At 39.0% G+C, this 24,180-nt stretch overlaps 1 protein-coding gene across 2 annotated transcripts in view; it reads right to left on the bottom strand.

The window, feature by feature from the left end:
* DST (dystonin) overlaps positions 1–24,180 on the bottom strand; it is a 310,119-nt gene that overhangs the window by 75,655 nt on the left and 210,284 nt on the right. For both annotated transcript variants that reach the window (XM_009879834.1, XM_009879835.1), the window contains 13 exons: positions 23,307–23,483; positions 20,493–20,616; positions 18,393–18,601; positions 17,800–18,117; positions 17,462–17,628; positions 16,723–16,879; positions 16,310–16,436; positions 13,976–14,038; positions 12,750–12,985; positions 10,965–11,094; positions 9,204–9,403; positions 7,300–7,795; positions 4,854–6,328 (listed from right to left, as the gene is read on the bottom strand). In XM_009879834.1, the coding sequence (XP_009878136.1) occupies positions 4,854–6,328; positions 7,300–7,795; positions 9,204–9,403; positions 10,965–11,094; positions 12,750–12,985; positions 13,976–14,038; positions 16,310–16,436; positions 16,723–16,879; positions 17,462–17,628; positions 17,800–18,117; positions 18,393–18,601; positions 20,493–20,616; positions 23,307–23,483 (3,879 nt within the window). The remainder of the gene's footprint in view (positions 1–4,853; positions 6,329–7,299; positions 7,796–9,203; positions 9,404–10,964; positions 11,095–12,749; positions 12,986–13,975; positions 14,039–16,309; positions 16,437–16,722; positions 16,880–17,461; positions 17,629–17,799; positions 18,118–18,392; positions 18,602–20,492; positions 20,617–23,306; positions 23,484–24,180) is intronic.

Genomic DNA, 24,180 nt, shown 5'->3' on the forward strand with positions numbered 1-24,180 from the left:
GGGATTGCCCCCACCGGCGGGGCGCGGTGAGGTGAGCCGGCACCGCTCCAGCCGCCCAGAGAAACTCCGGCAACGATACTCGTGGCTTTTAACCACCGTCCCCATCAACGCCGGCTGATAAAGCCGTCATTTAAGTGGACGCTTCCACGCAAAAGTTTAACTGGAAGTTTATCGGTGCATTATGTTAAAAAAAAAAAAATACCCCAAACTCGTCTTGGAATAGTTACACAGTACTCCATTTGCCATGCAGAGGCGCTCAGTCCAGTTCTGATTCCCTTCAAGCCTGGTTCCCGGCTCTGAGGCAACAGCTTGGGGTGGCCTTGTCTGATGGGGCAGCAACTGTCCCAGGAACGCAGCAGCGCCTAACTACCCCGCTCCCACCCAAAGAAACATTAAACTGTTGAGGAAAAAAAGTATCTGTATTCAGAAGACTTTTTAAATGGGACTTAGAGCTGCACAAAATCAGCCTAACAGGACAAAGATTGGGGTTTGGGATATGTACTTCTTTTAAACAATGTTCAACACTTTGCACCTACACTCCCCGCTCGTAATCACGTAGGTGAAGGGTTGGGAGACTCGTGGGTGACTCGCCGACAGTACCAGAGAAGCTGTGAGGACCATGCTGTTCTGCTCCAGTAGAAGCCATACCCCCAAGAACAAGCGACCTGCGCTGCTTGGGTGACAGCAGCCATCAGTTACAGCCACAATTTGGACCTCAGCTTAAGGACAGCATATGGCAATTAGTGCTAAAACTTAACATAGGGCATTAAGTGCAATCAGCTGGAGCTTTCCGCGTTAAGCAGCGAGCAGGATCCACTGTATGCAAGAAATACAAACACACCACGCTTCTTGTTTAGTGATTTGCTTGATAGACAGTCAGCTACCTATCAAAACACTGAAGTCACCTGAGACAAATTCTCTCTTCTTCCTGTCTGGTGAGCAGCCATAATATATTAAAAATATGCCAAACAGATACTCACCTCTGGATTCTCTAGTTGAGAATGTATACTATAATTGTAAAGATGAGAAAAGTCCTGTCATCTCTGGTTATTCTCACCCTAAACACCCCCAAACAGGTCCTTACTGAATTCAAAGAGTGCTGCACCATTTTATAGGGGAAGTATATGACTGAAATTGGTCTGTAGTTGTTGAACAGCAAAATTATTTTATTAACATTTAAAAAATAGTTTACCATTTTTCACTGTATCTACTGCAGACTTATATGACTCATCAAGTCACTTTCAAATGCAATACTTCCAAAAAAAGTTTAAACAGTTGCTTATTTTACCTTTGCTTTTCAACAACCCTAACTGTAGTAAACCCCAAAGAAAGGTTAGTATCTTATTCCAGGGTTTGTAAACCAGTGCATGAGAAATGCAACACTTCTAGTTTCTTATTGAGCATGAAGACAAACCTCTGATTATTCTTTCAACATTATCTGCCTTCAAAGTGAAAATCAGACGACAGCCACTCTACACAACTAACATAAGCCAATTAAAATCTTAGTCCAAGCTCATTGGCAGGAATACTCAGGCAAGCTAAAAATTCCCATGAAGTCCAATTAGAAGGCAACCTCTAACGACTACATCTACTGTTGTTCCAAAAATAAAAGCAAAAATCAAATGAACCATATACTGATGAAAGCTGTAACTGTGCCATGTTGGTTTCAGTAAGAAGAATGCCTTTTAATGGCTGGACAAAGAATTGTGCAAAACTTTCAAGAAGTAAAATAATTCAACTTCTGTTATTTTTCTTTCTCTATTTCAGAGAGAAACCGTCTGGAAATACTGCTCCTACCACAAACATCCTGGCACTGTGCAGCTACCCAAACCCAGGGTGTTCCGTTCACCCATTTGCACAATTCTTTTGTGTTTTGCTTTTGAAGAATGGTGGCAGACCCAGTGTACCTAAACAGACCTCATCTACTGAAATTTCCTTTTAGTACCCATCTATGCATTACATATAGACTTTGGGGCAAAAATGTCTGACAGAACTGAGTTAATCAGTAATTAATTTTGTGTGTTTTATATTAATTGAGACAAATTCTTCATTTGATTATATTCTTCCTGGAGTACTTTGTGAAGTAAGAGTCATGGTTCTAATTTCAAATGAACTCCACTGGAGATTTTCATTTACAGAAAGCAAATTTTACATCTGCATTGTAAATAAATATAGTTTCACACTGACAATAATTCAATTTAACACTCTATACTGACTTGAATAAGTGGATTACAAAGAAGAAATACGAATAAAACAAGTATGTATATGTATATATGTATTTTATATATATTTATAAAAATACAATTCAAAGCCTGTTTATTTTTTTTAAAATAACTATGCATTTTAATGTCATGCCAAGAAGACACATGAAGCTGTAACTCTTTGTACATAAAAAATTGGTCAAACCACAAAAAAAAAACACCTCTGGCCCATGACACGCGATCCTTCCCTGAAGAGACTGAAGATTTCATGTGAATAAATCTATCTACCAAAGAACAACTCTCTTGCTCTACACTCTTGAGGAATAGAAGTTGATTGTACTTCACCACAAAAGCTAAAGCTGTAAGGAGCCAGACTGTGGTTTTGCGGCCACAGCCACATTTTCAGGTTGTGTGTGTTTGCGTACGTGCACAAACATGTGAGCTAATACACTGCAAGTGGAGCAGGATTTGTGGGAGCCCGAGTCTCCCTACGGTTTGCTGCCTCAGGTAAAATTGCTCTGTGGACGGGTAAAGAGTACGAAGAGGTACATTACCTACTGTAATTTTGCTGTGCCCCAGTAGCACTCACACTGTGTATTAGGTGAGTAATTGTTGATCCCGATCCTCCTGCTAGCACTAGCCCTTTGCCACCTACCACCCTCACCTAGTAAAACTTCCCATTCTGGTCTTCCTATTTCCTTTCTTCAAAGGCTTCCCACTCTGCTTCTTTATTCCTGCATTTGCTCTTCACTTATTTAAACAACCTCTTCACCTTTTCATCGTTTTTCACCTCCTGTTTAATGGCATTGTGTTTTCACTCATAAGCAAAAGCATGGCCTAAAATAGTTGCTTCGAGCAAAACACATTTCTAAGCTTATAATTATATCTAATATAAATACAACCCTGGAGTAGATGTCTGGATATAAATATGCTGCCATCACTGTTCTCCTTTATGCCTCTCCAGGTTTTTGGGTCTTTTTACCATACAAGCTCTGTGGACACTATGGCCCCGCAGGTCTGCACAGACCAGAGAAGCCTCTCACTCCTCAACTGTACAATTGCTGTGCCTTGTCCACAATGTACAACAATGAGACAATGCACAGGGACCTGGATTCTTCCACTGTCTGCTCATCAGGCTGCTTCCCCCTAAAAGCATTGTTCCTTGTAGCCAGAAAAAAAAAAAATAATATATATATATAGTAACAAGGACCTGAAACGGCATCTAATGTTTGAAAATGCAAGAAATGTGGTAAAATCAGAGATCACAACCTGGCTACAACTGAAATCCTGTACAGTCAGCTTAAGTAAGAGCTTTTGCTATTTTCCAACATCCAAAGTGTTTTACTAACCATATACAAAGAAAAGCCATTTGTTTCTCTTTTGCATTGAGATCGACTTGTTAGGACACACTGGCATACAATTTTAATCCCCCCAGTCTAATGGAATCTCCTCATAATGTAACTATTTGTTCAAGATTCTTGTCTCTATTTATGTGTTTTGAAAGATCATCAAAACTCACAGTAACTTGCATCTGAAATTCCCACACTAAAGTTTTCAGTTTTAGTTTTCCTTTCTAATACAGTTTAGTTTAAACGAGCAAAATGCACCCTCTGTTGGGCCAAGCATGTAATGACTTTTTTCCAAGGTCATCTTTTTAACAGCATGGTTTATCAAATCCTGTTACGAAGGTTTGTTTTTATGATTAACTGTGAACTACTGTAGAAGTTACACAAACATTTAAATCAATATTAGACTGAAATGAAACCAAAGTAGCACAGAATATTCAGTACTGCTATATAGCCACTAGGAGATTTATGATCTTTTTCAAACACTGCTTACATCTGTAGGATTTATAAATCTTTCCAGCAAGCACTGAAATTCATATATTGTAACCTAAAACAAGCAAATATCTGTGCTTCGTTTCAGCACCAAAGCATAATTAACACCCACTATGACTGCAATGCATTTTTTTGAGCTGGACAAGGATTTCTAACTGGCATATAAAAAAACCTATGAACAGAAGCTCCAAAGTGCATTTTGGATAAGGATGCTAGAGTAAACTCCCAATATAAAAAGGAGCTTATTTTACCCGATTTCTTCTTACTCAGATGTTTCTAGGTAAGGGTGGGATTCAGTGAGATAAAGCTGGCCAACGTATCAGAACAGAAAACGGCAAAAGCTGAGGTCTTAAAAGTACATATGCTGCAGCCTATATAACGTGAAAAAAACTAAACTACTCAGATGAGCAAAGTGAATATGTGAACACTGGAGTCTCACACCACAGCAAAGAAGAAAGTTTGTGTAATACACAGACAACAGAATAGAAACAATACGCAGTTCTCAAAACCAGAAAAGATAGATTGCATAAGGAAACAAGACAGTGAAGAGAGGTGAAGAGGGAACAGGGCTGCAGGAACTGTGAGTTGGGACGCAAAGGTAGCAATGTTTGCCAAGCCGTAGCAAAGGAAAGCTTCTCTGGAGCACGAGAAGATATCCCATTTAAAAGAGATAAAAAGCTTACAGGTAGAACTGAATGCTGTGAAACAAGACTTCTCCAAGGTCTGCACTAAACCAACCCCTTCCACAGTGATATTAAACAAAAATTGCATTGCGGTAAAATACTTTCTAGTAGTAAGAAAGAAATCTTCCTACCTTGAACGTATTCAGCTGCTGATTAATAGTCTCTGTTTCCATTCCAACAGGACCTTGTGACTCTTCATGCTCTTCGGCTCTCCCAAGCAGACTGGAAAATTCTTTTAGCTTACTGTAAAACTCCTCAACACGGCTAATAGTACCCTCCACTTGATCTTCCCTGGCTTTTGCTCTGTCTAGTAGCTTGTTGCACTGTTTATTTAAAGCTTCCAGGTCTCTTTTTATACCAACAAGATCAGGAGAGGCTTCAGCTTCAGTGGCTAGCATCATTTTACAGCTTTTATTAGCATTTTCATTGTTCATTATAAGATCCTCCAGCTTTTTCAGGAAATGTTTTATGTCTTCTTTCTGCAATTGCAGTACCTTGAGATCTCTCCCCACTGGAGCCATGCTATCAAGTTCATCATCAAACTCTGCAAACTGAGAGAACATCTCTCGGATGCTGTTTTGGAAATGGCCGATTCCCTGAAGTTTTGTCTCTAAGAAGGAGCACCTATCTTCAACCTGCTGGTTCACTGCAGTGTATTCTCGCTCCAAAGATTCGGCTTGGAGCAAAAGGTCAGAAACACCTGCTGAATCAGAAGCTTCTATCACAAGGTCTTGGGCAAGCTTTTTTGCTAAATCTACATGAGGCTTTAAAGCCTGCAAGGCTTTCTGCTGGGCCTGCATCATTGTCAGGTGTTTGTTACTGAATGACTGAGGTCCAAGCAAGTCATGAGCTTCCAGATGCTCTTTGGCACTTTTAAGCTGTTTTTCAGACTCCCTGGACGATTCCTGAAACTCTTTCAGCCTTTGAGCCATATTTTCCAAGCACTCTCTCTTCTTGTGTAATTGTTCCGTCACCGCATTCACTTTCTGATTCAGCACCTTAGTTTCTTCTTGAACAATTTCTTTATCTGTTTGACTTGCACTGAGCAAACTTTCGGCAGTATTATTTAATAGCTCCACCAGCCCATGGTGTTTATCCAGGTCCTTCTGCCAGGCCCTCACCTGACCAATAGAATTCTCTATTTCAACAGGGTTTATGCCAACTTTTAATTCACACAGGTTGCTTTGACACTTCTCTATCCATGGCTGCAGATTTTCTACATGCTGCTTGTATTTGAGGGCTTTCTCCAGACAGTCTGTTAATTTTTCTTGCCTTTCTTTTACCTGTTTATTAATTTCATCCCAGTTACTTCTGAGTGTGGCAATTTGGGATTGTAATGCTGCTTTGTCAGCTCCTTGAGCCTTCTGTAAGATACTTTCTCCTTCTGCAACAATTCTTTCATATGAACTAATCTGATCGGTCATGGTCTTCTTAAAATCTTTCTGTTCTTCAATTAGTAATTGCAAGGCATCTAGTTTAGCTGATACAGGATGAGCCTGGTTCAGCTCTTCTTTCTTTTTGCCCAGCCAGGCCTGAAAGTCCTTAGACATTTGCTGGAACTGATGAGAAGCGGCATACGCAGACTGAAGCTGCTGAACATGGCTATCTACAAAAGAGAAGACAGCACAGAGGTTCATTATCAGAACCTGCTAGTATTCAGTGAAGAAATAATAACTAATATTGATTCTATTATGACTGATCATTAACAAAAGGAAAGATGGTCCTTAGTATGTGGTGACTGACTGGAAGACAACCAAGTCAACGAACTTTCTTGCAAGGGACAGACTTGTGCCAGTACAACAGCAAAGCAGTGAAGGCATTTGGACATGAATCACAGGAGGTGAGCTTAGCCAACCTGTGTCTACATGAATCCCATTCAGGCAGATTTTGGGAGTAAAAAACACAGTTGTGTTTCATGGTATTATGAAGTGTAATCACAGGGAATATTAAGTAATCTAGCCTAGGATTGTCTAACTCATGGCCTGCAGGCAATATGTGTTGTAGGGAGATCCTTTGAAGTTCCTCATGACCAGAGGAAATTAAAAAGCTAAAGCTGAGGCTGTTAAGACAACAAAGTACGACATTGCTTGCAGTGTATTACTTGCTCAGTTCTGTTGTTCACAGGGTAAGGGAATGCTGCAGACTACCTGCCCCCTTCTGTTACAGGCAGTTCTATACAATTACCACCATGTTTCAGCAAGCCATTAACTGGTGCTTGCCTAAAAATTACAGTTTCAGTTTACACTCTGCACCTATGCAGTTAGGTAGCTTACTGAACAGCATTCTCTTTTGGTATTCTAATTCAGTAAAGATGCACCTGAAGGAAGAGGTGAGAAAAGCAGCCCTGCTATTGCGCTTCAAATTCTCTCCCAAACTGTTCACTACAGATCCCAAGTATTGTTTTTACCTTTTCAAGGTATGGCAATTCTCCTAAATTCTAATGTACAACTGTCTGGAGGTTGGACTGGATAGAGAGCTGGCATTAGGCTCAGCTTGCTCAACATCTCTATAAAGACAAATGAGACTGATGCTCTACTTTATGCCTTAGTTACCATTTTTCTTTAAACAAATACTAACCTGATTTTTGCTCAATATCCTTAAACGATTTTAAAATGCCATCTAACTGTCTCGTAAGTTCTGCTTTCAAATACTCTTCTCCAACCAGCGTTGACAGCTCTTCACAAAGAGCTTGAGCTGCATTTATATTCTTCTTTTCCTGTTCTATTTCCTCCTTCATTTCTCTAGCAATTTCCAGTTGTTGTTTCACAGCATCAGGTTGTGTACTCACAGCCAGGCTGCTGCTTAGTTTGCTATCCAAGGCACTTAGCTTATCAGACAGACTTCTCAGTAGACTTTGATACTCTGTGCTTTTCACAATGGCTTGGTCGATTCGGTCACATCTGTTCCTCAGCTGGCTAGTTAGGCTGTCCCATTTTTGTGCCACAGCTGCCAGTTGCTCTTTCACAATTTCATGGGAGGGCGGATGTTCACCAGGTCTCTTCAGAATCCCTTCACCAGCCTGAGTCAACTGCTCATACTGTGGCTTTCTGGTGTCAAACTCTTTGAGCAGAATCTGGGAAGAAAGAAAATTTTAAAAAGCATTTACCTCATGAAAAAAAGAAGCAAAGTGATTCTGACAAAACTCTTGTAGAATTTATTGTAGCTAAGCTCTCTTATTGAGTAATCAATCTTAGAGTTCAAAAGCCAGCGAAATAATTGCATCTTCTATACATAAGCTGTGTCGTTTCCAAGCGTTTGCATCAAAGAACCTCATAGAAATCTAACAGAAATGCAATCAGCAGATACAAGTAAACAATGAATTCTGTTAACACTACAGTAATTAAGTAACCATACCAAGTTAAATAATCGCTATTTAGTTTCAAGTGGTGTTGACAGTTTCAATATTTGTCTTTAGAACTTCAAAGAAGGTGTGTTCTGACATAATATTGCAATGTATTATTATAGCACAGAGAATATTTGGATAATTTACAAAATGACTGAATGTGTACTTTAAGACCTTTAAAATCTACATCACTAGTTCCCAGTATTTTTATTTTTTTTTACAGTAAGTCATACTGCTTGCAGAAAAAGGAATAAATAACATGGTTTTACTTTACAGAACATTTCAAACTCTTTCTTTTAAAGTCAATTAGGTTTAACTTTTAAGGACTGTTAAGTGATACATTATAGTCTTACGCCAGCTGTCTAGATTTTTGAAGCACTTACAAACCAATATTAAGTCATTTTCATACAGTATTAGAATATAGTTCATGTTTTAAACACTTCAGTTTAATCAACATTGATATTCCAGCTTTAATAATATTTTTGCGAAATAAAAATGTTATTTCTCATTACAGTTTAAAATAACTGGCAGCAACAGAAATGTTTGAAATTAAAATTTCTAGTTTCTGCAACTTTGATTTAACTTTTTTTTCTTTTGTCTGCAGTTTGCTGTATTTCTGTAAGTAAACTCCTCCACTTTTTCACTAAATTTTTTCTTCTGTCTTTCACACTCTTGGCCCCATTATCTATTCACAGTACTGCATTTCACTTGCCTTCATAATTTTATTAGCTACTGGCATAGTCAAGTGAATAAAATCTCAAAAAGCTAGTTCTGCAGCATGGATGTTATATGAGGACTGACCATAAAATGTTACATACACACTCAAATTAATAAAACTTGAAAGGAATGTTTTCATTCGACTATAGAGAAACCACAGTATGGTCAAAACACAAAAATGTATCAAAGTTTTGGCATCTCCTCACCATTTTCTCCTTTAGTTGTTCTGATCTCTCTTCACTCTTATAATAGTTTTTCTCTGGTAATTACTGTAGTCAAGTAGGACTTAAGCTGATATTTGCTGATAAACAACTGTAATAGCTCAAACTAACTGTGCTGTACTTTATCTAAATGCAAAAAAGTTTCTTCTGCAAAAAAGCAGAAGAAACTTAAGTCAACAGTGCACGTTGGCATGACTCACCTGAACCTGTTGCTTTTGCGTATTCAGCATGTTAGGATCAATTGAGAGCGGTCCCAGCACGCTGACCATTAGCTCCTTTTCTAGAAGCCAGTGCTTTAACTGAGCTTCAGTTGTATTGAACTGTGTCACGTAATTCGAAGATTCCTCCAGTTTTTGTTGTCTTTCAGATGTAACTTGACTGAGGTATTTCCATTTGGAATCTGACAATGATAATGTTAACATATTGCATGCATGTTCTAGCAGATGGGCTGTCAGACAGCAGACTATATATGAAACATAAACAGAGCTCCCTAATAAGGCTTCTCACTGATTAACTCCAGATGCCTTATTGCAGTGACTCGGCAAATACATCTTTTAACAGTCAGATTCATATACACTCGGATGAATGTCTGCAGTTTAGCACAGCCATGTGCGGAATTTTTAAGACCAATGAATATACAACATGTAATAAAATTGGATTAGAATATTACTAAGCGAAACACCACCAAATTTAGGCTTTGGTCTCAAATGACATAAAAGCCAAAGGGCTGTACTCAGTTATAACTTCGGTGCCTGGTTTAGATAGACATAGATAGAAATCTTACCGCTAATTCAGTAAAAAGAAAGACAATTTTCCAAGGGTGAGCGGAAACCCTAACTAAGTCTTCTACTCTGAACAGCCCTCTGAAGGAACACACCTCTTTCAAGTGCCTGTATTAGGAGCCTGTGGAGATTAACTGCCCCATTTAAACATCTAAACCAGGTACCTAATGACAGGCAATGAGAATACTTCCATACATAGGTGTTTCAAAAGTGCTGTGTGGGCTTAGATTCACACCTAGAGCAAGCCATGGTCTCTTACACTTGTAGAAGGTGGCTTCCAGAGCAGCCATTGAGTCTTACTGTCTTCCCTCTGCGATACTGCCAGTGCTTGCTCAGTCAGCTCTGATATTTTGCTAACTCTCCTTGTCCCTGAATTTCATCTGTGTTTTTTCAGTTTCTTTTGCCACTTCACTTTGACCTCTGCTCATTCCGTATTAACTCCCTGCCAACAGTACTGGAGACATTACCTGCTACTTAAACTTTTCAGAGTTTCACTTACAAACAGGACAGATCATAAAAAATCTCAGCTTTAAAATTTTTATTGGTGTAGCTATAGACATGCCTGTCAGTATGAAACAAGACTGACCTATGATTTATTTAAAATATGACAAACCTAAGAAGAATTTTTAAAAGCTCATGAAAATTATGCATTGCAGTATCTCAAAATCCATTGTCCAAACATGGTAATTTGAAATTTTTTTTGGCTAAATTTATGGAATCAGTTTTAGAAAATGGCAAAAAGCCACCAAAACCAATGACAAAAGCCACTAGTGCACAGGGAAAAAGTACACAGAAAAGCATTACCAACAACTCAAACTGTTCTTTCTATGAAACTATTAATTTAATTTGTTCTATTTTGTAAGAACAACATATGTATCCAGAGCAATAACTGACTAGCCAAGTTTTAGCCACACACTGTTTGAAAAAGACAAAGCCCTCTCAAACAGGGAGTCAAGCTGTAGCCTCTCTTAGTTGCACTGATACAAATTCAGAGCCTGTGGACTTCAGTAGAACTACTCCACATCTACAGTCTTGCAAGGGGAGTTATTTCCACAGAATTTAAGGGCTAAGAGGGAGCAAGATACGAAAAATACCAGTGATTTCTAATACATTAAAAAAAGTTCATAATAAAACAACTTCCAAATCAGTCTGAGCTATAATACAGCTTTACTGAAGTACCTATTTTATCCAACATTTGTCTCCACTTGGGTGCCTCAGGAGAATCAGGGTTCTTCTCCAACAGCTCTGTCACTTTGTCCTTTAGTTCCTGCACTTTATTCGCACTTTGCTTTAATTCAGTTTCAAAAAGCTGCAAGGTCAAGTGATAAAATAAATAAAAAAGAGACTAAGAACAACAGTAAAGTGTAAGTTTGAAGTCCATAATACTGAGATGCCAAGCATGAAGACAGACAATATATATCTAGAACTCGTGTATTACTTTTCTGCTATGAGTCTCAAAACACTTTGTAATGGCGTATGTCAATTTTTTTGGAAGACACAACCCGACCAATTTAAACTATATTAATAATAATTGTTTACGTTGAACAAGCGACAGAGCTAGAAGAATTCAGATAAATAAGATCCACTAGGTCCCATCATATTCATATACAAATGGAATCTGTTCTTGTACAGAAGGCAAACTGACTAACGCACAGTACAGTTCACAGCAGAAATAACCCAGCTAGCACCAGAGAGCAGCGTGGTGTAGCCTCATTTACCTCAATGAAGTTCTGCTATCACAGACAGACTGCTTCTTGTAGATCATCTAGAACTATAGTTTAAAGAGCATCATAGCTTAAAGTGTAGACCTAGCAGGAGACTGTGATGCCCCAGCAATTCCTAACTCATGCTGCTCTTACAGATAGAAGTGAACAGTCCTTAGGCCTGGCAAAGGGCTGCTATATGAATATTCTTAAGTAACAAAGTTTGCCCCATGGAATCATATTTTAATTATACAAAACCCACTAAAATAAATACTGTACAAATCTGTGCTTGATTTAGAACTTTTAGTAGAAGGTCCAGCTGCATCAGAAAGATGACTCCTGCCTGAGCACTCACTCAGTTTACCACTTAGCTGTGAATACTCTTCTATTACTACACTGAGGGTAAGATGGGTCATGTTATATTTGCACATTATCTGTTAAAAAATAAGGAGCTAGTTTTCTTCCACATGTAGTCTGAGTTTTAGGACTGAATGTTATCCAAGTCTGAGGAAAGTTAGTAGCTGTTCAGGTTAATTTTTAAGGGTGACCTTAAAGAAGTACCTCAGTTGAATCAAATTTTGTCCTTGTTTATCCACAATCACAGGCAAGGAAGGAATTTTCCCTACCCATTACTTTTCCCTTTATAGATGACCCTTTCCACGTGTAAATATTGTCCTTCATTGCTAGAGAAGCATACGTCTCCAATGCTGAAACAGGACAGAAGCTTACTGATGATTTCAGTGGTTTTCTCGTATCAATTTAAAAGGGGGGAGGAGACTGTTGTGCAGCTATATAACTTAACAAGCATGACGTGGTTGCTGAAGAGAAACACTGCCTTGGAGTAAGCATAAGCCGCTGCAGCTGCAGAGACCGGGAGGTCTGTAGAGTGTCAGTGAACCAGCAGCCGCAGAAACAGCTTTCGGATAGATATAACCCTTCAGATCTTATGAGCAATCCAGTATATATCTCTAAGCCACTAAGGAGATCAAAAAATTTTATTGCATAATCAATATAGCCTCATCTATTTAAACTGGCCATCAATATTACTATTTTCTGACCTGCACAACTCCTTCTCTCTGAGACAGCACTCCTTTTACTCCACTGACCCAGTTTATGAGATTTGCTCTAAGCCCGACTGGCATGCTTATTAGGATCATTCAAATACTCTCTGCAACATTAAGCTATTCTGAGATATCAGTCGTTCAAATAGAATGTGCCCAATAACTGCAAGAAAGAGTATTTTTTTGAAGGCACAAAGTACCTTATGTTGCTCAACTTGGGTTTTAACTGCTTCGCTATCAGTTGGAGCAGCTTCCCAATCTGATGCAGTTTTGTCCATTTTTTGCAACCACTGCATCATTGAGGTCGATTCTTCCTGAATATTCTGCATTTTTGAAAGCATACTTTCTAGTTCTGAAATCTTTTCCTTCAATAAGATTCCCAAATCTTCATAACTGTGGTTGACACCAGACATAGCTTGTTGAACAGCTGTCAGTTCTGTAAAAGTAGAGATGCACAAAGAATATGTTAGAGGTTACAAGCCCTTCAAACAATACTGAGATTTCACAAACTTCTTAACAGCACTCTCAGCTGCAATAGCTAATAGTCCCCCAAATAAGAAGCTGCTGAACACGTGAAGAGTTATTTCTAGTTTGCTCTAAATGTGGTAACACTACACCTGAATGACCTCATTTAAGTTCCTATTTGCAAGAGCTTCCCGTTTCACAGAAATCATTACTTTAGCACACACAGATACACAAATACCTTACAGTCTTTTTACACATTGTTACTTTAATATTTTAAGTAACAATTCCATGACAAAAAGTCCAACATACTGGACTACAGTTCAGTTACTTATATGAGAGCCTAACATTACCGCAGTAATATTTTGCTCATATTCATGCACCATTATAAATGTGTTTTATCACTGAGAGAGCACAGCAGGCAGACTGTGTACTAAGTAGACTGCAGTTTAGAACAGACAATGCAGACTCGGGACGCGCTAAGTCGCTATGCATAAGCACATATATAATGACTGTGTAAGCTCCTTTGTTTCTGTAACATGTATGTAAAATGTATGTATATTCTGTAAAATGTATGTAAAATGGGTGTCTTTGTATGTGTATGTGTGTGTTGTGAATGCTGGTGAGCGTTAAAAAGTTTCAAACCACATACACACATATTAAAATTTCCTCGAAAGCCATGGATTGTATTAAAATAGCTATCCCTGTATACATTAATAGAAGCACATACTGATTCAGAAAACACAGCCAGATTTGATCTGTCTTCAAAGAAAATACTGAAGGTAGGTATTTTTACAATTAATTTTAGTATCATGTCCTAGTCAATATAGTTTCCTCATGTGATGGTGATGTCAAATTTCGGTCTAGTAGTGACTGCTACAATCAGATTTATATACAAAATATCTATATATTTAACAGTAATTGGTATGTGCATTTTTTATCACATCCTGAAATTTTTACTGACCTTTGTTTTTCAGGAAATCATGAGTTCCTGGTGCTCCTCCTTCACCATTTAACATTGTGCCACCTGTGGATCAAGAGAGACAAAGTCCCATGCTTATCTGGGCCTTTTCCCACCAAAATCCCAGCACTGCATTTCCTCTTCAAAACACGATACATAGCTCCCATTGTAACGTTAAAGAAGTATCCGAATGCTAACCTTGTAATAGCAAATATTGTATTTAAACTATTTTATATATTTTAAGGTTGTTTTACATTTTAAGCCGCTCCAGCCAGCTAGTACCATAAGTGGCACCACATATGCACAGCATATGCATAGCGCGTGGGTGTGCAAATGGATGCACATGTAAGTATACACATAAGCATGATGTATATAAGCAGTCCTACCACTCACAATACTACGGTAAATAAATTACTACAGCGGACAAAGGTCTATGCCCAGCTGGGAGGCCTACTCACATCCATATGGTTAACATCACTTCCTTCCTCTTCCCAAAAGGAACCTGTTCCCTACTGCCTACTTGAGAACACAGTTTTACCCAGCCATGCCTGGAAGAGGGCTAGTTGGAAATGCTAAGACTTGGTTAACAGTTGGACTCGATGATCTTAAGGGTCTTTTCCAACCTACATGATTCTATGATTAAGCAGCACCTTATCTCTGCACAAAAAGCTCTTGATACCAACCGGATGAATCCCTCCCTATCGTGTCATGTTGAGCACATGCCCCATGACAGCGATTGCAATGTGGAGTCCTTACTGTCACTCAGAGGCAGCCACTCACCCAGGCAGCCCTACTAATTAAACATAATTTCAAAGCCTCTGGGACCAGGGCTACATGGGCTTTGTAAAACGCTGTCAGACCACAGAGCTGGGGCACACGGTCAAGCCACAGACAACTGCAAGGAGAATCACTTCCCGCTCTCCTGCACATATGTATTCCCAGATGAGCAATTAACAGAGAAAGATTAACGGTTGCCTTGGAGAAAGCTATGCATCCACCCCACAGTACCAGCTGGACAGTGAGGACCACATTAGTGGCAGCTGGAGGATGGCAACAGAAAATAAACCAGATAAGAGAAGTCACAGGCCCCAGTCAGAGCCTTGTAAATCTTCATGGTCTATCAGCTGGACTCTGGTATTTATAACTGTGATTAAGTGATACACAGTACAGCTCTTGTTTAGGAGGGCGAATACTCTAGTTTGGAGGATTACAGCTGCTCTTATATGCTAGTTATTTAATATTTTTCTATTTAGATGCATAGGAGTAGAAAAAGGGGCAGAAAAAGGAGACCAAATATCCCACATAAGCTTCCAAAATGTTCTTTGAAAGATTTTTATTTAAAATGCAAACAAGAATGAAACCAGAGGCAGCTACTACAAAGAGACGTGAAAAAGAAAGTGCTCTGCTCTTGCCAGATAGGTATCCTCTGGCAGTCCCCATCCTCCCAGTCCTTTGCAGATGATCAGTGAAGGGCAACACACTTGAACTGACTAGTTCTGGAAATAAATTCAAGAACTGGCTGATGTGCTTATGGCCATTAAAACACCCTCAGTCCCATATGCCTTGAACTATGGCTTGAATTATACTTGGCGGAATTACTGGTTTCTGTAAAACAAATTAACATTTAAACACTAGAGTGCAGAAAATCGTGGAAATAGATTTGCTGTCTTTAAAATCAGATTACCGATTTAGCTGAAGCTCTGGACTGGAAACACATTTGGCCCAAGAAAGTCATGCTGGGATATGGAGCTGATTCCCTTCCATGCTGTTGTTTGCTCAGTTTTGAGATAAACCATGTCCCTATCACCCTTCTGACAAAAACTCTATGACTCTGCAAACCTTTACGTGTTTGTTTGGCATCACACAGAACAGCCTTGTGGCCGTGAAAGAGGTCTCTCTGCAGCAGCAAAGGGTTTTGAGGGGTTTGTATTTGTCCTGCTTGCAGACATGGTGGATATGTGAAGCACTGATCACTGATGAGAAAAAGTCAGTTTCTCATTATTAGAACTTTTCTGGGATGAGGTGAAGGCAACTGTGATGCTGTTAATTTTATTCATTATCTGGGAATTACATACTGAAAAAACAGCTTTAGGACCTGTTAATCATTTACACCAAAGAGCTTTTATGCTATTTTAGCAATGTAAAGAAATCAGAATGTGTACAGCAGTCAGGGAGTTTAAATGATAGTCACAGCAAACAATGGCCAGAACAGACATGGATAACTGTCTTCTCACAAGCCATAATATTCAGAAAGCTAATCCAAGGGTGAAATATTTAAATTTCTGTCTTAAAGGTTTTAAGAATATGTTAGGCTTACCTGATTATACAAATGCATACCTGATTTTGCAACTGCTCTCAGTTTGGCAGGAGAAGTCACAGCAGTAATTAGATTACACAGCAGTGTTCCTCGGCTATTCATTTTCTGCAGTTCAGGTGCTTTTAATGTCCATTCATCTTTTAAATTCTGGTTAAGAAAAAGAGTCCCGTGTTCACTACAAAACTGATTTCAGACTTAAAAGATCTAGTGTAGAGAAAGAAATAACCTTGCAACTTGGATTTCTTTTTAGAGAAAGAAATAACCTTGCAACTTGGGAATCCCCTGCAGTACATCCAAACATGCAAAGGAAATGGGAATGCAAATGTAGACTGCAAGCTCCCTAGTCCCAATTACTGTGACTCCTCACCCCTTAAGTCTGTACTTTTATGTTACTAATAGATGCCCAATTTGCTTCTCATCTACAACATCTTACCAATGTATCTTCCAAAGGTTTCTTTAACTCCTCTGTATTCAGAGAGGGTTGCGCTGCTGGAATTCGTTCTGTTGTCTCTTTTATCCATTTCTTTAATGATTCTACAAGGAGCTCAAAAGTATCCATTTGTTTCTGACAAGATGATACATCCTCTTCTCTAGACAATTAAAGACAACAAAAGAAATTGAATACTGAATATCCGTATTCTTTCTCATAATTAAACCAATAGATATTATCAATCTGGTATCGCTATTCCTGAATTCAAAGAGTTGCAAAACCTAATTTTATGGATATGAGTAGAATGTGGAAAATCTAGTCTTGCTGTACAAGTAACTTATAGGGAAGGTCTAATAATTTCTCAAGTTTTCCTTTGCAGCCTGATTCTAAACAGTACTCTAAAGCAATGTGCACAAGCAGCAATTCATATTCTATCGGAGAAGACAAGAAGTATGTTTTTCTTAGAACGGACAGGACTCCTGTGAATGTCACAAAATTTGAAGAGTTACTTCTCTTTACAGCAAACATTTGAGCTCTTGAACCAGACAAACTAACTACAGAGGCATCAGACTAACTACAGAGGCATTTCCAAATAGGATATCATTTTGTTTTTAAGAAAAAACCCTCTCTACTCTGTGGTTAATTGCAATCCCTTGAGACTGCATGCAAGAAGGTAACAGTCATCACAACATCCACACTGTATTATTAGCCAAGGTAGAAACAGTTTAATTATTTGACTTACTTTTCCTTTACCGTCTCCTCTACCTCTCTGAATTTCTTTGACAAAGCATTTACTTTTTCTAATACCAATGCTTTATCTCCAGGAAGCGCATGGAATGAAAGTTCTTCAAGAAGCTGCTGCAAAACTTCCAGATCCTTCTTATGTTGTGCCAATTCTAAACTAGCTTCCTGCAAAACAGCATTACAACCTTCATATTAGACTTTACAACCACTTGTTCAAAACTAAATTCTTGATTTTAGCTAACCAACCAAAGTTGGGAAACAAGCATGCCTTATTTATTTTTCAATCACTCAGATGAGTCAGACAAGAAATGCACAATATATACAAATATACAGTACCTGCATATATTGAGACACTTCACTAACATCCTTTCTTGGTGCCTCTGTCTCACTGAGTGCCTGGTTCTTCTCATCTAGAAATGACTGAAGTTTTTCTGACAGACCTTCAAATAATTCCACTTTAGTCTTCAACTCCTCCACTTTAATAAGCTTCTCTTTATGTTTGTTACTTGCTTCAGAAAACCGTCCTGCAAGTTCACTCATTTTAGCTTGCAGTGTGGATGCAGTGGATGAATCTGCTGTTTCTGTGAACTTCTTCACTTTTTCATTCATAGCGTTTATGCTGCTTTGGCGACCTGCAATGTCTTGTTCTAGCACCTGAAACAAGCAAGAACTACTTTATATTGCTTGTAACTAAAGTTTAAGAAACAAAACTGGGCCACCTTATGAAGCAACAAATCACTACAGTTAGACCATCAGTGTAGCTCTAGCTATTTCAGCTACAGAAACCCTTATGTGCAGTTTCACTTTACACAACAGTCCTCTTTATAAAGTATTTTGAATCCATTAAAGGTGCCAAACTAAGATTTTAATTCTTTCTTGAAATCTGAATTATCAAACAAATATTTCTTCTTTTGCAGAATGCTACTTACAATGCTTTTACTAATAATATCCTGAATAGCAGCAGAATTCAAAGGCACTTGATCTTGTTCTTCAAGGCTCTTTTCAACTCCTTCCATCCAATCCAGCATTTCATCCAAACCATCCTGCACGCTTAGGGATCGTGTCAGAGTTATCTGGAGCTTCTCATTCCTTTCATTCACAGACTTGGATAAATTGTCATACCTCTCCACAATATCATCTGATAAGGAGAAAATATATTTCAATTTTTTCCATTAGCCAAACTAAGCTCATTTTACCAGTTCTCAGCAGGTAAGTGCGAGTCAAAAATCGCCTACATCAGAACAAAGCGAAAACATCAGCTTTATTCAGTAAAAACACACTAGGAAAGATCAAAATCTTCCAATACAGCCAAGAAGCCCATAGGACAAGGGAGCATATTACAGCTGTGCTCCCAGCTTTTAGAAGCTGGTTCCCATGCAACTCTATCTTATGACAGCTGTTGACCATTCCCAAGAAATAAAATAGCAGAGTATTAAGACAGCTCTTCTACAATTATGTTTCTTATGTTATTGTTAGAGCTGAAAGGTTCTTATCGATGGTTCTTCATTAGATCTTCGACACTTTCTGAATAAGCCTCTGAAAGTTACAAGTTTCAGGTACCTCCCATGGAGTTTCATCACCGACTCCAAAGTGGCAAGCCCACAGTTGTTTTGTTTTGTTGCTCTGCAAGTTACTTATGGGATTCCAGTAAGAGACGGTTTTGTGATACACATAGAGATTCTTCAAACTTCAGACAGTGGTGAATGTCATGCTGTGCTACTTTTCACAACTGACAGGAAAAGTATTGGGTGTAGGTGGTAAGGTTTTGGTAGCGGTAAGGTTTTTGGCCTCTGTGAGAAGAAGCCAGGGGCTGCCCCATGAAAGACCCAGACAGTTCCAGCCAGCTCCAACTGATCCACCACAGAGCACAGCTGAGCACCTCAGCCAAGCTGAGAGTGCCTCTGGGAAAATGCTGCCTGGGACTAGAAGTGAGGGTAAAGAAAGTGTGAAAAACAGCCCTGCAGATATCAAGGTCAGACAAGAAAGAGGGGGAAGAGGTGCTACGGCTGTTGGAGCACAGCTTCCTGTGAAGCCTGTGGAGGACCATGCTGGAGCAGATAACCACACTGCAGCACATGGAAGACCCCACGCTGGAGGAGGTGGATACTTCCTGAAGGAACTACAGCCTGTAGAGAGCCCACACTGGAGCAAGATTATCCTGAAAGATTTCAGCCTGTGGAGAGGACACACACTGGAGCAAGGAAAAGCGTGAAGAGGAAGCAGCAGCGGAGAGGAGCTGTTACGGACTGACCACAACCACCCATAGCCCATCCACCCTGCCCTGTTCGGCAGGGAGGAAGTGCAAGTAGTCAGGAAGGAAGGAGTGACAGTGAGCCTGGAAAAAAGAGCAGGGTGGGAGGAAGATGCTGCTTGAATTTGTCTTTGTTTCTCACTATCGAAACCTATTTTATCTTGTAATAAATGAAATTTAATTTTCCCCAAGTCAAGTCTGTTTTGCCCATGACAGTAAGGGGATTTCCCCATCTTTATCTCGACCCATGGGCTTTTCCATCTTACTTTCTACCCTCATCCTGTTGGGCGAGGGGAGAGACAGAGCAGCTAGGTGGGCGTCTGGCAGCCAGCCAAGGTCAACCCATCACAGACAATGTCTTGATGTCAGAAGGAAAAAATTCCTTGGCTAAGCAAACTTCAAATAATTGCTTGGAAACAGATAGTTGGAGTCGTGTTCCTTGAACCCTGAATGTGCTCCTTCCTAGTGGAGAACTTAGGATCCTCAGCAAATCATTAACTGTTTGGCATGCCCACCTGTAACATGGGAATTAAACATAATCCCCATTTCTGGGAAAAAAGAAGTCAAAAATAAAATTACAGCTTTTAAGTGAAAAGCATACGGATCAACGTAGGAGACAGACCAACAATGAAGTTACTGTGCTGTAATAGCTTATGACTCAACAAAACATGGACTTGAACAGTGACACAGGAATGTGGAAACTCCGTTTTGTCTCTTCCAGTACCTGCATGCAGACATAAGTGATAAAAAGAGGTATTAAGAAAAGTAAACATTTTACCCAGTGTTTTCTGAATCTCATCTTTGTCTGGTGTCAATTCTCCCCTTGTATCCAATAACACTTCAGCAGCTTTTTTCAGTTTTTCTACAGCAATTTGGTGGTTAGACACTTGTCCCTGAAGAACCTGTAAAATTCCACAATTATCAGTTATGCTTTTCAATGCAGCTAATAGTTACACATGCAAGGGTTGAGATAGGCCATACAACCTAAACTTAGTGCTGGAAATAAAGTAACTCAATTTGTGACCTCTCCTTAAGAAAAATCTTTACCAGTGGCTGTGACTGCTGTTGACCTTCTGGCCCTTGTTTTAGTTTATTCACCATCTTTTTTATCTTATGTTCTACAATGCTTCTCTGACTCAACAGATTTCTTGCGTGTAACTTCAAAATGTGTTTTTTTTGATTAATTGTTTTTAAAAAAAACACTTGTACAGATTCATATACTATCCAAAAGAAAAAATAAACATATTTTTCAACTCAGCATCAAAGAACAATGCAGGGGGGAAACTTACAGTCATCAGCAGTAGTTACACATTCACAATCAGTTGTATTGACAAAGGATCAGGATGATTTCATAGCACAAACAGGAATAGCTTGAAACAAGATGATCCCCTTGACAGTTCAGGAACCTATTGGAGCCAGTGCCACTGAATTTTGCCTAGATTTGTCCATTTAACCAAGGAACACAGGTTTAGAACCTAGCCCAGCCATGACTTGCTCCAGAGTCAACAGAGAAAGACAGGAAGGCTGTACCGACTTCTGAAAGTGGCTTTCTGTCTCCAGTGTATAAAAGTACTTTAGAGTGAACAGTCTTCAAATTATTTCAGGCCTCTGTGATAGTGTAGATAATGTATGTAATGTATCTTTGTCTTGATTCACTTGAACTTTATACAAGTCCAAAATGAAGGGACTTCTCATTTATTTTTTGATTCACACTAAGTCAATGAACATACAACTCAAAAGGTAATCCCATCTGCCCTGCCAGGACAAAGAAGTCATGTCAGTGCATTCAGCACTGGTATCCAGAGCACAACAGTATGCCAGAACATAGGATGTCTTGCTGACCCACTTGACACAATAAAACTCAGATAGACCTGAAGAGGAATTTTCCTTACACTAGAGAAATATACTGTACTTGTGCAGGAAAAAAAAAAACAACAAAACCACCACAAAGCACAAAAAAACCCTCATACAAGAAAACCTTATATGCTGACAGAAAGCAACCAAGCTGATGCCAGAGGCACTGAAAAAATATTCTGAAGAACAGTTAATCCCCATGAAAAGATTAGAACCCACCATGCTGCCAAGGTCTGTGTCTAGCTGGATTATCAGCTGCATGTGTTGGCTACAAGGGACAGCTTTAACTTGCAACACCTGACTTCTTCAGAAATACTCTTTGTTTTGCTTTCATTAATTGGCTTTCTTTCTTCAGCCTCCTGTTTCTCCCTTCCTTTGAATCTTTTGACACTTTGCACCCTCTCCCTTCTTCCCAGCTCATATTCATTGAGTGCTCTTTTGTGTCGCAAGTAATCCATGTAGGCGTTTCATAAAAGAACCCCAGTACTCACTCCTTTTGTATTACTTGCATGAAAATTGGCATTATACAAGATATAATTCGTTTTGGCATAAGGAACAAAAGTTTAAATTAAGCTTCAAATTGTAATTGGTGTTATTCTTACTTTCCTAGTGCTTGGAAGCACAAATGTACCTAAATTGTTCCCCTATTAGGAGTTCAAAATTTACACTTTTAATTTTGTTGTCTTACAACATCATTGTGATTTGTCTCCTCTGATGTGTCATGCACCAAAGTGCTGGGCAATTCCAGTGGCAGATTTGAAAGATACCATGTGCTAAAGGTGCTACTGCTCAGGCTGATGTAAGGGAAATGGTTAAAGCATGCACTTTCCAAGAGCCGTTGACCATCATTTGTCAATAGCAAACATATGAGACCTGCATGGATACTCCACATAGTACAGACCGAAGAGCGAGGAAATGCCCAACCAATAGCCTGCTCACTGAAAAATAAATAATCTTGTATTTTAATTACAGTATAGATGATTGCATGTGTTTATGAAAATGTAAGTTCAAAGACTATAGACTGTATGAAACTGTATATAACTCACTTTATACCTCGTTTCCTAAATCTTCTGTAAACCTACTTTTTATGCAATTAACCGGAGTTTTACCTTCAAAAGCTCCATCACTATTCTGTCTTGCCTCTACGAGGATTTACATAAAGATGAATTACTCCCTCAGAGGGGGAAAAAAAACCCCAAACCCCACCAAAATACTGTTTTTCTGTGCAACGCATATTATGTTATAGTCACTTTCTGCAGGGCATACAGTACTGGATATAACAGAAGCAGGCAAACAGACTAGTCACAGCGCACTGCTTATTCAGCATGATCCCTTTCATAGTGCAGTAACATACAAATGTGAACAGAAAAAAGCAAGAGTCACAAACAAATATCAATGTCTTCTGTATCAGGAACTCAGTCCCAAGCCCTACTGCGATAGCAAACTGGAGTCACAAAATCCTTTCTTAGTCCAAAAACTTTCCAGATTTCACCCTATCATTTGCTAAGCAATATGAAACACATCTTGCTTTCACCGGTGCTAATGGCATCTTGGTCCCTAATTTTTTTTCACCTTTGTGCTTTTCAGGTGAATTTCAGAACTATAAAACTTGCATACCCACATGCAAGACAAGAATTTGGCCTGCAGCCACTTGGATTATATTACATTATCCTGTTTTTTTAGACAAAAAGCAGTTCCTTTTAGGACAAAAGTACGTCTGCATTTTAAAGCTTTTCACCTTTGTTTCTTCTAGTTGTCTTTGGAGATTTTTGGGATCCACTGCGATTGGCTCCGACAATTGTTTGTTCACAGCTATTTCAGAGGCCTGAAGACCTGACAAAAGTCCAGATGAAGCATCTTCATAATGCTGGTATTTATCCACCAGGTCTTTAAGGTTATTTCCAAGGATGCTACACTAAAAGAGTAGAAAACAAACAAGCAAATACCCAGGCATTAAACTGTGTGCTGCATTTCATATCAATCTCAAGGTTATACTTTCCTTCCTGAAATACTGCATGATTTTTTCCTGTCATCATTCCACTAACTGATTTCTGAACTAAGCCCCAACAGCTGGTCAGGCTATGAAGGTCTTTCCAGTTTGTGCTCCTCAACCATGATTTAGGATCAAATTCACTGATGCAGCTGAAAAACTGGAATCTAACCCACTGTACTAGAATAGGAAAAGCTTTAGGAATACTTTTTGATTCATCATCATAAAGATTCTTTATCAGCACTCTGACACCAAAAATTTAGCCAGTGGAAGCTAGTAATTTTCAAAAAAAATCAAAATATATATGTATGTTCATTAAAATACAGACAGCAGAGTATTGCCTTCATAAATACCTTATCTGCATAGCGAATCCAAAGAGGTATGGCTCGGTATTGCACATATACTTTGTTTTGGTCACTTAAGAATGTCATCTGACCAAGATCCTATTAGTCCTATATATTAGCACACCCCAAAATGTATACACTGCAATCATCATGGAAAAAGGTCAGTGGAATTCCTTCAGACTTTCTGGGGATGGTTTCACAAGCAAAATCTGATTGTATCAAGTCATAATATTTATGAACAGTTACTTTAAATATTTATCTTCTGAATCTTCCCTACA

Source organism: Charadrius vociferus, unplaced genomic scaffold (genome assembly GCF_000708025.1).
Source record: "Charadrius vociferus isolate BGI_N301 unplaced genomic scaffold, ASM70802v2 scaffold342, whole genome shotgun sequence".
NCBI classification, from domain to species: Eukaryota; Metazoa; Chordata; class Aves; order Charadriiformes; family Charadriidae; genus Charadrius; species Charadrius vociferus.